This window comes from Cebus imitator, unplaced genomic scaffold (assembly GCF_001604975.1).
Source record: "Cebus imitator isolate Cc_AM_T3 unplaced genomic scaffold, Cebus_imitator-1.0 Scaffold125, whole genome shotgun sequence".
Classification (NCBI taxonomy): domain Eukaryota; kingdom Metazoa; phylum Chordata; class Mammalia; order Primates; family Cebidae; genus Cebus; species Cebus imitator.
The window spans coordinates 857,020-872,876 of record NW_016107440.1 but is presented as its reverse complement, the minus strand read 5'-3'; the positions used below and the strand labels follow the sequence as shown (position 1 = coordinate 872,876).

Sequence of the window (15,857 nt, the reverse complement as noted above, 5' to 3'; positions counted from 1 at the left end):
AAAGAGCTAAAACAGATCTACAAGAAAAAAACAAACAAGCCCATTCAAATGTGGGCAAAGGATATGAACAGATACTTTACAAAAGAAGACATACATGAGGCCATCAAACATATGAAAAAATGTTCATCATCACTGGTCATTAGAGAAATGCAAAAACAAAACTACATTGAGATACCATCTCACGCCAGTTAGAATGGCGATCATTAAAAAATCTGGAGACAGGGCCGGGCGCGGTGGCTCAAGCCTGTAATCCCAGCACTTTGGGAGGCCAAGGCGGGTGGATCACGAGGTCAAGAGATCGAGACCATCCTGGTCAACATGGTGAAACCCCGTCTCTACTAAAGCTACAAAAAATTAGCTGGGCATGGTGGTGCGTGCCTATAATCCCAGCTACTCAGGAGGCTGAGGCAGGAGAATTGCCTGAACCCAGGAGGCAGAGGTTGCGGTGAGCCGAGATCGCGCCATTGCACTCCAGCCTGGGTAACAAGAGCAAAACTCCATCTCAAAAAAAAAAAAAAAAAAAAAATCTGGAGACAACAGATGCTGGAGAGGATATGGAGAAATAGGAACACTTGTACACTGTTGGTGGGAGTGTAAATTAGTTCAACCATTGTGGAAGACAGTGTGGCGATTCCTCAAGGACCTAGAAATAGAAATTCCATTTGACCCAGAAATCCCATTACTGGGTATATATCCAAAGGATTACAAATCGTCTACTATAAGGACACATGCACATGAATGTTCACTGCAGCAGTTTACAATAGCAAAGACCTGGAACCAACCCAAATGTCCATCGATGATAGACTGGACAGCGAAAATGTGGCACATATACACCATGGAATATTATGCAGCCATCAAAAGCAATGAGTTCATGTCCTTTGTAGGGACATGGATGAACCTGGAAACCATCATTCTCAGCAAACTGACACAAGAGCAGAAAATAAAACACCGCATGTTCTCACTCACAGGTGGGTGTTGAACAATGAGAACACATGGACACAGGGAGGAGAGCACTACACACTGGGGTCTGTGGGGGGTAACTAGGGGAAGGACAACAGGGGAGTGGGGAGTTGGGGAGAAATATCATGGGGAGAAATGCCAGATATAGGTGAAGGGGAGGAAGGCAGCAAATCACATGCCACATGTGTACCTATGCAACAATCTTGCATGTTCTTCACATGTACCCCAAAACCTAAAATGCAATAAAAAAATTTTTAAATACAAATTTTTTAAAATGGGATTTTTTTACTTATCAAGTTGACTAAGGTTTATTTACATATATTTATGTATTTGTCTAATTTATTATGAATAGTCCAAGTTGGCAAGAGACAAAAAAATAAGTAAGTTAAAAAACGAAACAGGTTCTGTTATGTACTCTTGTTGGGAGTTTACATTTTACATTTACATTTATAAGACCTTTCTAGAGGGCGATATCTATTACAACCTCTTAAATGTTCATAATTGTTGTTATTCTAATTTTGAATAGAAATTAATCATAAGAAAAATTAATCTTAAGGAAAATTTAGAGTACGATGTTATATATAAGAGTATTTATCAATGTAGCACATACACACTATGTAATACTATGCAGCCATAAAAAGGAATGAGTTCATGTCCTTTGCAGGGACATGAATGAAACTGGAAGTCATCATTCTCAGCCACCTAACATAGGAACAGAAAACCAAACAGTGCATGTTCTTTCTCATAAGTGGGAGTTGAACAATGAGAATGCATGGACACAAGGAGGTCAACAATACACAATGGGGTCTGTCGGGGGTGGGGTGCAGGGGAGGGAGAGTATTAGGACAAACACCCAATGCATGCAGGGCCTAAAACCTGGATGACGGGTTGACGGGTGCAGCAAACCACCATGGCACATGTATACCTATGTAACAAACCTGCACATTCTGCACGTGTATCCCAGAACTTAAAATAATAGATAAGAATATTTACCACAGTTCAAGTTATAGATAAGAAATTCTTTTAAAGCCTGAAAATTTAAATATTTAATTTATCATAACATAGTATCTTAGTCTGTTCCGGCTGCTATAACAAAATACCTTAGACTGGATAATTTATTTATTTTTTATTTTATTTATTTATTTTTTTTGCACATGTCTTTTTTTGTGTATTTGCCACAGTGTATCTTTTTTTTTTTCCTTTTTTTCCATTTATTTATTTTATTGCATTTTAGGTTTTGGGGTACATGTGAAGAACATGCAAAATTGTTGCATAGGAACACACGTGGCAGTGTGATTTGCTGCCTTCCTCCCCATCACCTACATCTGGCATTTCTCCCCTTGCTATCTCTCCCCAGCTTCCCACCCCCCACCGTCCCTCCCCTATTTCCCCCCAACTGACCCCAGTGTGTAGTGCTCCCCTCCCTGTGTCCATGTGTTCTCATTTTTCAACACCCGTCTATGAGTGAGAACATGCGGTGTTTGATCTTCTGCTCTTCTGTCAGTTTGCTGAGAATGATGGTTTCCAGGTTCATCCATGTCCCTACAAAGGACACAAACTCATCGTTTTTGATGGCTGCATAATATTCCATGGTGTATATGTGCCACATTTTCCCTATCCAGTCTATCGTCGATGGGCATTTGGGTTGGTCCCAGGTCTTTGCTACTGTAAACAGTGCTGCAATGAACATTCGTGTGCACGTGTCCTTATTAACAAAAGAAATGTATTGCTCTGAAGGCTGAGAAGTCCAAGATCAAAATGCCAGAAGATTTGGTGCTAGGTGAGGGCCAATTCCTCCTAGATGTTGCCTTCTACATGTTCTCACACGACAGAAGGGCAAAGAGGCTCCCTCTTGTATAAAGGCACTAATTCCACCCCTGAGGCTAGAACCCTCATGACCTAATCACCTCACAAAAACCCAACCTCCTAATACCATCACCTCGGAAGTTAGGTTCGAACATATGAATTTTAGGGAGAACGCAAACATTCAGACAATGGCATATACATAGAAGAGAATCACTGTGGAGCTCTTATAAATCATGTTTTGGTGTAAATGTAATAATAGAATGAGTTCATGAAATAATTTAAGTGGAAAAGTAAGATATATAACTATAGGTAAAGTATAATCACCCTATTTTATATAATGTATACAATGTATAATATATGAAATATAGGTATATGTAATAAATACATGTACATAAAATATTTCCTGGTATGTATGTGTGTATATATATTTTTTCCATGTGTATAATTTATACATATTAGCAAAATATGGAAAAATATGACAAATATTTAACAATGGCTATTTTTCCAGTGGCAGGATTACAGATAACTTTTATTTTCATACATTTCTGACTTTTCCAAATGTGCTGTTATGAGCACAAATTTTATAATTAAATACAAGTCGATAAGCATTTTAATGTGCCTGTAACAGCTCATCAGCAAACAAAGATGAAGTAAAAATGTGTCTGCACTTGGTACACATATTGACTTTCTTTTACTTCCATTTCCACATAATATTGACAAACATATTGCGAGAATTTGATTGATATGTGTCAGCTCAGATTTGCTATGCAAGAGCAAAGTCTTTTTTTTTTTTTTTTTAAGGAATCATTTGCTGATCAGCTATAGGCTGACTTGACCCCATATTCCTACCATGATATTCCCACAATGTAGGGATGGAGAGTGGCATGACTCGCAAAACTTGGATTATGTTATTTTCTCGGGGCGATGAGAATTTGGGCAAATGATGACCAAGACAGAACTATTATCTCATCAAAGAGATCCCTCAGCAGTGTCTGTGTGCTGTGCAGTGTTCTCAGTTCAATAAAGGATTAGAACACAATCCTTCTTTGGAGGACTGTGACTCGATACTGCATCAATATCTTTCTAAGAAATATTTTTCATTTTATGCCCTCTTTAACAACTTAAGCCTTAGGAGAATTAGTTGAAAATCCAGGTCTTTTGGGTAGACACTATCATTAAGTCTTCTACTCTGTCATTTGTAATCATAAATTCCAGAACACTGCTCCTAATTTCATTGTGTATTGTTTTCTAAGAGAACGATAGACAGATTATTTATTTTTTAAACCCCTAAGCCTACCACACTTGCTGACTTCCTCACTGGTCACTAAGAAAGTCCTGACAATCTGGGCAGATCACCTGAGGTTGGGAGTTCGAGACCAGCCTTATCAACATGGAGAAATCTCGTCTCTACTAAAAAAACAAAAAATTAGCCAGGCATGGTGGCGCACGCCTGTAATTCCAGCTACTTGGGAGGCTGAGCAGGATAATCACTTTAACCTGGGAGGCAGAGGTTGTGGTGACCTGAGATCATGCCATTGCATTCCAGCCTGGGGAACAAGAGCGAAACTTCGACTAAAAAAAAAAAAAAAAAAAAAGTCCTGCCAGTCAACACATAGGTGTATGTTCATTGCTTCGCCCCTCTCCAATCAGACTCATTCCTCTGGCGTTCCTGACACACGTGTGTGTGCACACACACACACACATCACTCTAAAATGCAGCTGCTAATGGTTCACCGTCCTCACTTTTCTCTATAAATCTCAATCCTGTTGATTCCACAAATCCTAAATCAAGCAATATCATTTTATGAGTCTTTCCACAACCACTCCTTCAGTGGATCCTTCAGTTTCCATCACACCTGAAGTCTTCAGAGTATCACCCTCAGATCAAGACAAGAAACGTCCCTGGCTAGGGTTTCAGGCTTTAGAAGCCCAGATTTGACTCCTTTTGGCCATAAGACTAATGCGATATGCCCACCTGGAGCCTGTGCCCTCCCTTCTAGACTATGCTCTGGGACTCAGATCCCTTGCCCCAGATGGCCACACAATCACTTTTAGGACCATCCTCTCTGGGCAGACAACATCACAAGTATGTGCACCCCAAGGCCCGAGGCCAAGAAGACAGCTTTCTGGATATATGGGCTGAGTGTTCACATACTTTTGCATGGCCCTTCAAGACACAGGACAAGGGGGAAAGTGGGAAGAAAAGAAGTAGCCAGTGATTAGGGCCAGCTCTCCCAACTCAACTACATTGGATCATTCTGATTATACCATTTGGTTCAAGTGCAACCCTCAAGACACTGAGCACATCCTCCAGCTAAATTGACCAGTGTTCATGGATGACCTAAGTTAGAAATATATTTCACTATGAAGTAACACATAAAATAATCAGAAAGGGAGTTAATAAGATTAATAATAGAGTTAGTGAGCATTATGAGCTGTTTCAGAGAAAGATAATTTCTTTCAACCCTAATAACAACATTGTGGGGGTTCATTATCTCCCTTTAAAAATTAGGAAACCAAGGTTTTGCCATGGTCTCACAGGAGGATGAGAATAGCATCTTTATGACCCCAGAGCATACTCCTCTTCACTTCACCTAGCCATGCGTCCAAACCAGACACCTTCTGGGATGTCCATGTCAACCATTTCTTAAAGAGTAACCAACAGATGGATAGTTTCCTGTTTGTGAATTAATGGTAGATGACTGACAAATTGGTTCTGAGAGTTCGTTTTGCAAAGATTGATGGTCACAGGCTGAGAAGCAGCTTTGAATGACTACCTGCTAGCAGCATGAAGAGCTGCTCTTCCATATCTTGGCACTAACTAGTTAATTGTTGGAAGTGGGTGCAGGGTTGGATTTTGTGTATTCCTAACTGTTGGAAAGTGGGGACTGGGAGTTACAAAGACCTTTGTAATTTTGGCCTTGCAGAGTTGAGCAATTTTTAGTTGCTTTTCTTGCTGATAACACTACTTCCCTTATCTACCATGGAACACATCTTAATGAGGAATTTGCATTCATTGCATCAGGTTAATGAATATGAAACTAAATAGTGTATATCCCTCTGATGGATGGGATTTCTGAAGCACAGACATTATATACATATTTGATGATCAAGTACTAGAAGTGCAGGTCAAGCTTCCTTCTAAGGGGACTGAATCTCAGAGAGATCAGGTGACTTAGTAATGAGAGGGGGAGCTGTCTGCTCAACCAGGCTGCTCCTCCTATGGCACAAAATTCAGTTTTAAAAAATATTAAATTCAGCCAGGCGTGGCGGTTCACACCTGTAATCCCAGCACTTTGGGAGGCTGAGGCAAGAGAATTGCTTGAACCTGGGAGGCAGAGGTTGCAGTGAGCTGAGATCATACCACTGCACAACAGCCCAGGCAACAGAGCAAGACTCCACCTCAAAAAAATAATAATAATAATAATAAATTCAAATCAAATGTGTTAGTTGTGAGTTCTGACCCTATAGGTGTGAGGGATAGGTGGAGGATTTTGTATACAATAGAGAAAGAAACATAAATATTAGGTCTTCAATAACATAGGACTCCCTGACCCTCTCATGGGCATTCCTCTGAAGTATTTTGAGATTTATTGCTATAAAAGAGTCTCCCAAACATTATCTTACTTAGAAAAGTTAATCATTTTAATATAACTTTGTTCACAGGAGGGGATTTAAGTGCACACCACTGCTTAAAGTTATCTCTTTGTTCCTAAGTTTAAGAGGACCTAGTAAATAAGAACATTCAATTTTGTCTGAATCAATAAAAATGAAAGAAGATGACTTAGGCGGTGGGAATCAGAGTGGGAAAAATTTTTATATGCTCCAATATCCTGAAACACATATGACTTTATTCAACATAAGGTAAACAAAGTATGGAATTTGCAAGGAAAAGGTAATAAGAATGGTGGTGCCAGCTTTTCATATTCTAGCTATTAATGAATTAAAGAGAAGTAGCTCTCCTGAAAGGATATCATTTTTTCAAGAAAATTGGAAAAGAATGTGTGGCATTTAAAAAATACTAAACTCTGTGGCCATAATTCTCTTAAAATTCATTTGTCTAAAGAAATTAGAAGTGGATCATATTAAATAAGGCTTAGATATGTTCATTTTATCTTTCTGAAAATATAATTTCATTACAATCGGATTTATCAAATTTATCTGATTTTACTTGCTATTTAAAATACCTTATAATTTACTTGCATATTTGGAATAACAATATTCTTAATATGCTTCTTGATTTTTAACAAAGCCTAGGCCAAATGTTATTCAAATCAAGCTGTTCAAAGTTACTTTGTAGCACATTTCCTTTGAACACATCATACACACAGCAATATCTAGCAAGGGTGTCGATTTTTCTTTATTTTTAAAATCAGACCATTTAAAGGAGTTATTTACTACAAATGACTTTACACATTCGCGCGCGCGCGCGCGCGCGCGCTCACACACACACACACACACACACACCTTTTTAAAGAAACGTTAGAACCCAACCCCCTCTAGGCAGAAGGAAAACATTACAGCTGTACAAGCACTTATGCCTGTTGCCTTAGAGTAATACGGTAGCAGCAGCAGATTACGGTACTAGCTGGGCTACTGCCTGTGTTACGTCAGCGAGAGCTGCAAAGTTCCTTGCCATTCTTTTCTGGTGTCGGGGAGCTGAATATTAAAAGGGTGATTGTAGAGTTATCGCTTATCTGTATTTTTTTTCTTTCCCTATTTTGACTCTTTTTTTTTAAATGCAGGTAAAGTGACAGAGGGCCAGGGGCTTACGGACATTGGTGGTGGAGGGGTGAGTCAGCGGGTGCAAAAGGACGAGGATTTGGTTCCTCCGAGAGACGGTCCCCTCTCCGCCTCCAGAGAAGAGGAGGCAGGCAGTTCCCGGGACCCAAGCTGGGTCCGCCTCCCCAGCGAGCGAGCGGTTGAATCAGCAGCGGCGCTTCAAGGTGAGTGCGCGGGGCCGGCGTCCCGCAGGGCCGAGTGGGTGAAGGCAGACCTCCCCAGCCGTCTGGAGAGACGGAACCCCCACTTTTCCCAGCGCCTCCCGCTTTTCCCACTAGATTTTATACCGGCCCCCCACGCCACCTCCGAGTCCCTTACACATTCTGCGAAGTTGCCTTCTACTTAACAAATGTCCTTTTAACCCTGTGTTGATCACCGAGGTAGGAGGAAAAGGGTTTCTGCAATGGCACGTTTTTAATACCACCTGTGAGATCTTGAACTTGCATTTTTAATTTATTATTTATTTATTTATTTGAGACAGAGTCTCACTCTGTCAACCAAGCAGGAGTGCAGTGGCACGACCTCGGCTCACTGCAACCTCCACTTTCCCGGGTTCAAGCGATTCTCCTGCCTCAGCCTCCCAAGTAGCTGGGATTACAGGCGCGTGCCACCACACCGGCTAATTTTTGTATTTTTACTAGAGACGGGGGTTTCACCATGTTGGCCAGGCTAGTCTCGAACTCCTGACCTCGTGATCCGCCGCCTTGGCCTCCGAAAGTGGTGGGATTACAGGTGTGAGCCACCGGGCCCGGAGAACTTGCGATTTTAACAGGAGTCTTTTTGCCCTAGGTCCCGCCTCAGGGCCCAATCCCAGAAGGCAAGGTGGGCTCTTTCTCACGCCCTCCGAGTTCCTGCGGTCGGTTAGCAGTTGTGGAAACCCAGGTTTCTTGTGTAGATGGTGGCCCCCAGACCAGAAAATCCAAGGCGGCCCCCACCCGCTGGTATGCCGGCTTAATGTTTAAGCCTGCAAAATCCACAGTGACTGTCCCTTGCAAAGCTCCCTCTGCGGAGGAACGTCCTCCCCCCAGCAGTCCTGCTGCGGCTGGCAGCTGGAGCCCTTCGGGTGGCCAACGGTGAGGATTGCAAAGGCATCGTGGACAGACCTGGGTCGCGTTCAGCGCTCTGGTATCTCCCGGCTTTGCTCGGGACCTGGCTCTCAGGACTGCTTGGCTGGTGGACACACCGGCGCGCCCTGCACACCCGAGTGAGAATTCCACTGGCGTGGGCGTGAGCGTGAGCTTGCGCATGGTCCTGGCCCTGCGGTCCCTGGGTCGCAGCAGCTCCCTCTCCCAGGCCGACCCCTCCAGGTGACTGCGAGGCAACCTGTTCTAATGGACACCGAGCACATCCTCGGAATTCCCTGGCTAAATCTGTGCGACACACTCGCAACCGCAATCGCCCCTCGGTGGCTTAGGGGATTTTAATTTCGCGGTACCCACGCACGCAATCCAGCCTTTGAGCGCTAGAGCCTGGGGTTTGGAGGATTTGTTTTTGTTTGTCGCTTCGGATCCTGAACTCCGGCAGAGGTGACGCGGTAGAGCACGCGAGGCAGGTTCCCAGTGGTGTGGGCGCGAGATGCGCTCCGCAGTCGCCTCCTCTGCAGCGGGGCTAAGTGGCCTGTGGACCGCAGAACCAGCCCTGAGCCCGGCTGGCGTCTCGCAGCCCGTTGACCTGAGCACGGCCTCTCTCCCTGGGGAGCCTAGCTCACAGCCCGCCTTTCTCTTTGCACTCTTTCAGGTGGATGCGGTCAAACGATGCCCACAGCAGCCCGGGTCTCGGCATATATTTCACATCCACGTCCCCTGCCCCGCACGCCTAGAAGCCGCAGCGAGCAAGAGCCCTCAGTGGGGCAGCTCAAAATGTAGATAAATGCGGGCCGGGAGCAGCGGCCAGATGCCATCGGTTACTGCCTTTGAGCGTCGACGGCTGATCTGTTTGCTGGGGAGACTGGCGCTGGAGTTTTGAATTCCGAATTATGTGCAAAATGCTGAATCTTCCCCCAACCAGGACGAGTCAGACAGTGTGGAAAAGCAGACTCTCACTCTCGTAATTCTTGGATTGCATGTTGCACGGAGTCTCTCTCCTGTATCTTCTCACCCAGCCTCGGGTAGGGAGGGAGTCGGGGTCCCGGGTCAGGCCAGCCCAGCAGGTGGAGAGAGTTCCCGGCCATCCCGCGCGCCCCTGGCCATGTCGCCTTTCATGCCCTGCCCCTTCGCGTGGCCTTCTGAGGGTTCCCAGGGCTGGCCAGGGTTGTTTCCCAACCGCGCGCGCACTCTCACCCCCAGCGAAACCCAGCTGGCAAGGCTCCCTTCAGCGGAGACCTTTTGATTCCCCGCTCCCGCTCCCTCTCCACCGCGCCAGCCCGGGGGGTGGCCCTGGAGAGCCGGACCTCTCCCGGCCCCGGCTGGGACCATGGTGTTTCTCTCCGGAAATGCTTCCGACAGCTCCAACTGCACCCAACCGCCGGCACCGGTGAACATTTCCAAGGCCATTCTGCTCGGGGTGATCTTGGGGGGCCTCATTCTTTTTGGGGTGCTGGGGAACATCCTAGTGATCCTCTCCGTGGCCTGTCACCGACACCTGCACTCAGTCACTCACTACTACATCGTCAACCTGGCGGTGGCCGACCTCCTGCTCACCTCCACGGTGCTGCCCTTCTCTGCCATCTTCGAGGTCCTAGGCTATTGGGCCTTCGGCAGGGTCTTCTGCAATATCTGGGCGGCAGTGGACGTGCTGTGCTGCACCGCGTCCATCATGGGGCTCTGCATCATCTCCATTGACCGCTACATCGGCGTGAGCTACCCGCTGCGCTACCCCACCATCGTCACCCAGAGGAGGGGTCTCATGGCTCTGCTCAGCGTCTGGGCACTCTCCCTGGTCATCTCCATCGGGCCCCTGTTCGGCTGGAGGCAGCCAGCCCCGGAGGACGAGACCATCTGCCAGATCAACGAGGAGCCGGGATACGTGCTCTTCTCAGCGCTGGGCTCCTTCTACCTGCCGCTGACCATCATCCTGGTCATGTACTGCCGCGTCTACGTGGTGGCCAAGAGGGAGAGCCGGGGCCTCAAGTCCGGCCTCAAGACGGACAAGTCGGACTCGGAGCAAGTGACGCTCCGCATCCATCGGAAAAACGCCCCAGCAGGAGGCAGCGGGGTGGCCAGCGCCAAGACCAAGACACACTTCTCGGTGAGGCTCCTCAAGTTCTCCCGGGAGAAGAAAGCGGCCAAAACGCTGGGCATCGTGGTGGGCTGCTTCGTCCTCTGCTGGCTGCCTTTTTTCTTAGTGATGCCCATTGGTAAGTCTTGACCACCCCTCACTTTAGCATTTGGGGGCCTTCACCCTCCTCCCCTTCTGGTACCCCAAACTCCCAGTCGGAGAGTGGAAGGATTAGCATTTCAAACAGCACAGCTCTAGGGCAATTAGACAAGTTTCCCCTGTTGAAATGTGAGTTTTCATTCTCTTTCTAGTCCACTCTTATTTACATTAGGTCCTTGAGCACTTTTTCAACTGTAAAGTGCCTTCCAACTGATGCAGAGTAATTGGTCTCTTTAATAAGAATGTCAACTTTTCTTTATGCCTTTTATGTCTATAAGCACGTGTTTAATTTAAATGTATCTGCTCTCTCTATTCTCAGAGTCTCCAGCAAGTGCTTAGGCTGAGGGTGGAATACCATTTTCTCTCTGCTACAGAATGCAAATTCTCTTGGCCTGAAAATAAGTGCCATGCTTATTTGGGACAAATGCGTGATTTTATTATTGCATTAGGTTATTCATAAGCGTTTGTTTAATGGTCTGTTTATATTCTATATCTGTGCTAATTTTATTTTCTGGATTCAGCATGGAAAGGATTATGGTGAGCCAGTAAGGAAAAATGATTTTATGTCCAAACCAATTTAAGCCTTAATAATTAATCTTGTTTCCAATAAGTAAATACTTATTTATTAATTTTAATAGTAAGTATTAAAACAAACATTTCTCTTATCCAAAATCATCCAGGAAGTTGCAGATGACACTGTTTGAAAATAATACAGTACACATAATGTTACAAATCCAATTTTTGCAGATGCTAAATTAGCTGTTGTCAAAATTAATTAGCTCGTTATAAGTATCAGCAAGCTGATCCACTTAGAATAGTATCTCCTTCAATGAGATCCCAAAATGGTTGTGTGCTATTTTTAGTTTGTAAGCTCAAATATAGACCCAAACATTGATTATCCACAAACTCTGAAAAAACAAAACATCATGGTAAGCATTAATAAAAGTCCATCTCAAGTGCTTTATGGCCTAGTTTAAATGACATGTACTTAAAGTACTTTGTTTTGCAACTCTGTGGAATAATAGCAACTATTTCTTTGTACTGTTTATGTTCCAGACATTTTCCCAAGTTTTTTATTTCATTAGTCTTCTCAACAACTCAGTGAGGTATGCAGAATTATCCTGCAATCACAGGTCGTGGGAAGGGATTCTTCAGGTTCTGATGCCATGACCACCAGCCCTGGATAGCTATTTAAGTGTGAGTCAAAATTAAACAAAATTAATACTCAGTTCCTCAATTCCTCAGCCCCACTGACCACCTCTAAAGTGCTCAATAGCCACATGTGGCCAGTGACTACTGTTTTAGACAGCAGAGATACAGGTCATTTGTGTCACTGCAGAAATGTCTGTCCTGAGCTGCCAAAGAGGCCCCCCTAATCCAACACCTGGCGTTCCACTGTGCCTGCCTGTCAGAATCACTTACTCTGCTCCTGGAAATACATCACAACTTTGAAATTATAGAAATTACACTCTTTACCTGAGCCCCTTTGCACATTTATTCACACATCTGTTTGCTCAACAAGTATTTGTGGAACCTTCATTCCGTGCACTTTGGATGAACAGGGCAGAAACGTTCTTGCCAATGAGAAGTTTGCATTTGGAAAGGATAGCCATAAGCCAATGAATGTATCCTGAAAAATCAAGGATCAGCAAGTACTATCAAAAACTGGACAGCATGAGAAGTTAGAAAATGACAAAGACAATGAGAGCCTGCCTTAGTGGTTGGTGAGGAAAATTCTGTCTAAAGAGGTGATGTTTGAGCAGAGTCCTGACTGGACTGAAGAGCAAAGCTTGCAAGATCTAGGAAGAAGAGCTTCCTGGGCAGAGGGAACAGTGAGTACACAGATGGGAAACAGCCTGACCTGTTCAGTGAAGATCACAGAGGTCAGTACGGCTCAACTACAGACAGGGAGGGGGCAGTCAAGTTCAAGAAGAGATTGGGGAGGTAGACAACACCAAAGTCATGTGGGGTATTTTAGGCTAAAGTAAAATTTGCATATTATTCTAATTGTGATGGGAAGTCATTCAGGGGCGTTTAGCAGGTGAGTGGCTGGTCACATTTGTATTTTTAAAGGATCATTCTGGTTGTGGGGGGGGGAAATGAGCTGCCTGGGGACAAGAGCAGAAGCAGAGACTAGTTAAAAGGCATTGAGGGGATAGAGGTAGTGACATCTTGGACTCAGGTGGGACAGGTAGAGGTGGTAAGAAGTGATCAGATTCAGCACTTATTTTAAAGGTAGAGTTGATGAGTTTGGACAATGGTGTGAGAAAAAGGGAGGTTTAGGGCCTGAACAGCTGAGTAAATAGTAACACATTTTACTAAGTTACAGGGTTACCAGGGGCCGCAGGGAGTGAGAGGTAGGAGCCTTTATTTTGTATACACTGTGTTGAGAAGCATTTAATAGACACAGAAGTAGCCATGCTAAGTAGGGAGTTAGATACTGTACATAGATTTGGAGCTTAGAGAGGAGGCTGGCTACAGGTATAAACTTGGGATATATCAACATCTTTAAAGCTACAGGGATGGAGATATTGACAAGAAAGAAGATAAAGAGAGGAAAGAAAGATAAGAACAGAGCCTCCGGGGAATTCTGATACTTGGGGATCAGGAAAAAGAGGAGGAACAACCAGCAAACAAGATTGCAAAGCAGTAGCCAGGGAGAAGAAAAATCAAGAGAGTGCAATGTCCTCCAAGGCAGGAGTAATCAACTGTAGCACACGCAGCTGAGAGGTCAGATTAGAAGAGGACTGGAAGGCAACATTGGATTTGGCAGTAAGCAGGTCCTTAGTGATAGGAGGAAGTTTTGTGAGGCTCACAGCTCCAGGGGCATGATGGAACCAAAAGCCCGACTGTGTAACTTTCTAGAAAGAACAAAGGATGAAAAAAGTGGGAACAGGGAAAATAGACAACTCTTGTGAAAGGTTTTGCTAGACAGTGGAGCTAGGAAGTGTGCTGTAGCTGGAGGGGTGTAGAGAGAGCTGTCAATGGTGGGAAGTGGGGATATGACATGATATTTGCATTCTGATGGGCATGGTGACATAGAGAGGCACTGATGGGATAGGCAAGAGAGGGATTCAGTGCCCTTGGGATTCAGTGCCCAAGGGAAGCACTGGGAAGTGACAGTGAAAGCAAAGTACGTGAGCCCTGAGGCACTTAGAGATGGAGGGAGGGAGAGAGTGATCTCTTCAGGATATGTTTATGTCCTCAGCGAAATATGAAGGGAGATCATCAGCTAAGAGTGAGGCGTGAATGGGAAATGATGGCAGTTTGTGCAGCAGAGAAGGTGTGAAAGATTCATCTTTTAGAGTAAACATAGTATGGAAGTTCAGTAGAGGCACTCGGAAGTCCTGAGGCCTATTTGTGATTTATGGTCATAACATTAAAGTAGAGCAGTCAGGAGGGTTGTGTGTTTTTGTCTAACAGCGAAGTAGCTGAGGGATACTGGAGGCATTGCTGAGGACTGACTATGAGTCTCTGAGAACGTGTTTGTGAAGAAACACAGACTCAGTCACGCTGGGGAGCATCCACAGCCAGTTGGTAGAAGGAGCCAGGGTGACGATGGGTGGCCTGGGATTTTGGAGTCTGGGTGGTGACTGAGCTATGTAGGGAGATGAGAAACAATAGCATGGGTCCTGGAGTCATCTAGGGGAGGTGGACACTCTGCCTAATCATAGCCCACTCTTGGATCTGCTCTCCCAGGTAGTCAGCAGTGTGGAGGAGAAGATGTTGTGGTGGAGAGAAGTAGGAGCCCTCAGAATCAGTTTGCTTCCTTTAAATCCTAGTAAGATGCCAGACATGGTGGCTCATGCCTGTAATCCCAGCACTTTGGGAGACAGAGCAGGTGGATCACTTGAGGTCAGGAGTTTGACACCAGCCTGGCCAACATGGTGAAACCTCATCTCTACTAAAAACATAAAAATTAGCTGGGCATGGTGGTACATGCCTGTAATCCCAGCTACTTGGTAGGCTGAGGCTGGAGAATCACTTGAATCCAGGAGAGAGGGGTTGCAGTGAGCAAAAAAAAAAAAAAAGTGATATGACAGGAGGGAAGTAGGGAACACACAGTTCACAGGGTCTGAGTAGCTGCTCAGGTATGCAAAGGATTCCTAAACCTGTCAATCTGTGCTCCCCAATTTCCTCCTGACACAAATTGAGTAAGAGATGATTTCTTCCAAGAATGTACCGCCTGTGCGATAAGCACCAGGCTCTGAGCTACACAGAATAAAAAAAGATGAGTAAAGTACAGTGCCCTCAGGTCCTCACAGTCTAGTTAAGGAGACAATTTGTCAACAATTAATTCAAGTCTGTGAGATTGGTGCTCAGAGTGATATTACATGGTGCTCAGGATGGCGCTCAGAGTGACATTATTACAGTGCTAAGGCGTATAGCAGTCAACTGTCTGATGGTCACTGAGAAGTTTCTACAAGCATGGCCATTAACAGAGCAGAGACTTAAAGAAGATGGCACTATTTTAGCTGCGTCATCAACTAGATGTTTTAAGCTTTTTCTTTATTAACTGTCTTAAGTATGAGTTTCATGCAAAATGTGAACAGAAGAATAAATATACTATCATATTATTATACACAAGGGGCATACATTCTTAAATATGATGTGCTGTTTAGAAAGAAGAGGATGTCGGTCTGCACTAGGCTGCAGGAGAGAAAAGGGATTAAAAACTAAAACCAAAGCTGGGATGAGTGTGCTAAGCACAGCTGAGAAGTGAAACACCCATGTTTAATAGGGACTGACCCAGGAAACTCAGGTGGGTAGGCTATTTGATTGTGAAGGTCCTTCCTGTATATTGTGAGAAGTCTCATATTCCCTTTTCCCCAAGCTTACCCCCACTGAGTCTGGGTTGCTTGCTGCATTGAATAGCCTGAGTGTTGGGAGGAATCTGACTTGCCTGTTTCCAAGTCTAAATCTTGCTAGTCTTGTTCCCTTTTTGCGTCCTAAATGTTTGGTTGAAATTCAGAACCCCTTCAAGGGAGGGAGGT

The 15,857-nt window shown here is 44.7% G+C and overlaps 1 protein-coding gene across 4 annotated transcripts in view; it reads left to right on the top strand.

Moving 5' to 3' along the window:
* The first annotated feature begins 7,321 nt into the window (after nucleotides 1-7,321).
* The window catches only part of ADRA1A (adrenoceptor alpha 1A), a 103,580-nt gene continuing 95,044 nt past the window's right edge, over nucleotides 7,322-15,857 (top strand). For 2 of the 4 annotated variants that reach the window (XM_017540393.2, XM_017540394.2), the window contains exons 1-2: nucleotides 7,322-7,712; nucleotides 9,286-10,843. In XM_017540393.2, coding sequence (XP_017395882.1) covers nucleotides 9,961-10,843 — 883 coding nt within the window. In that variant the 5' untranslated portion in view covers nucleotides 7,322-7,712; nucleotides 9,286-9,960. The remainder of the gene's footprint in view (nucleotides 7,713-9,285; nucleotides 10,844-15,857) is intronic. The other 2 variants (XM_017540392.2, XM_017540391.2) reach the window with 2 other exon arrangements.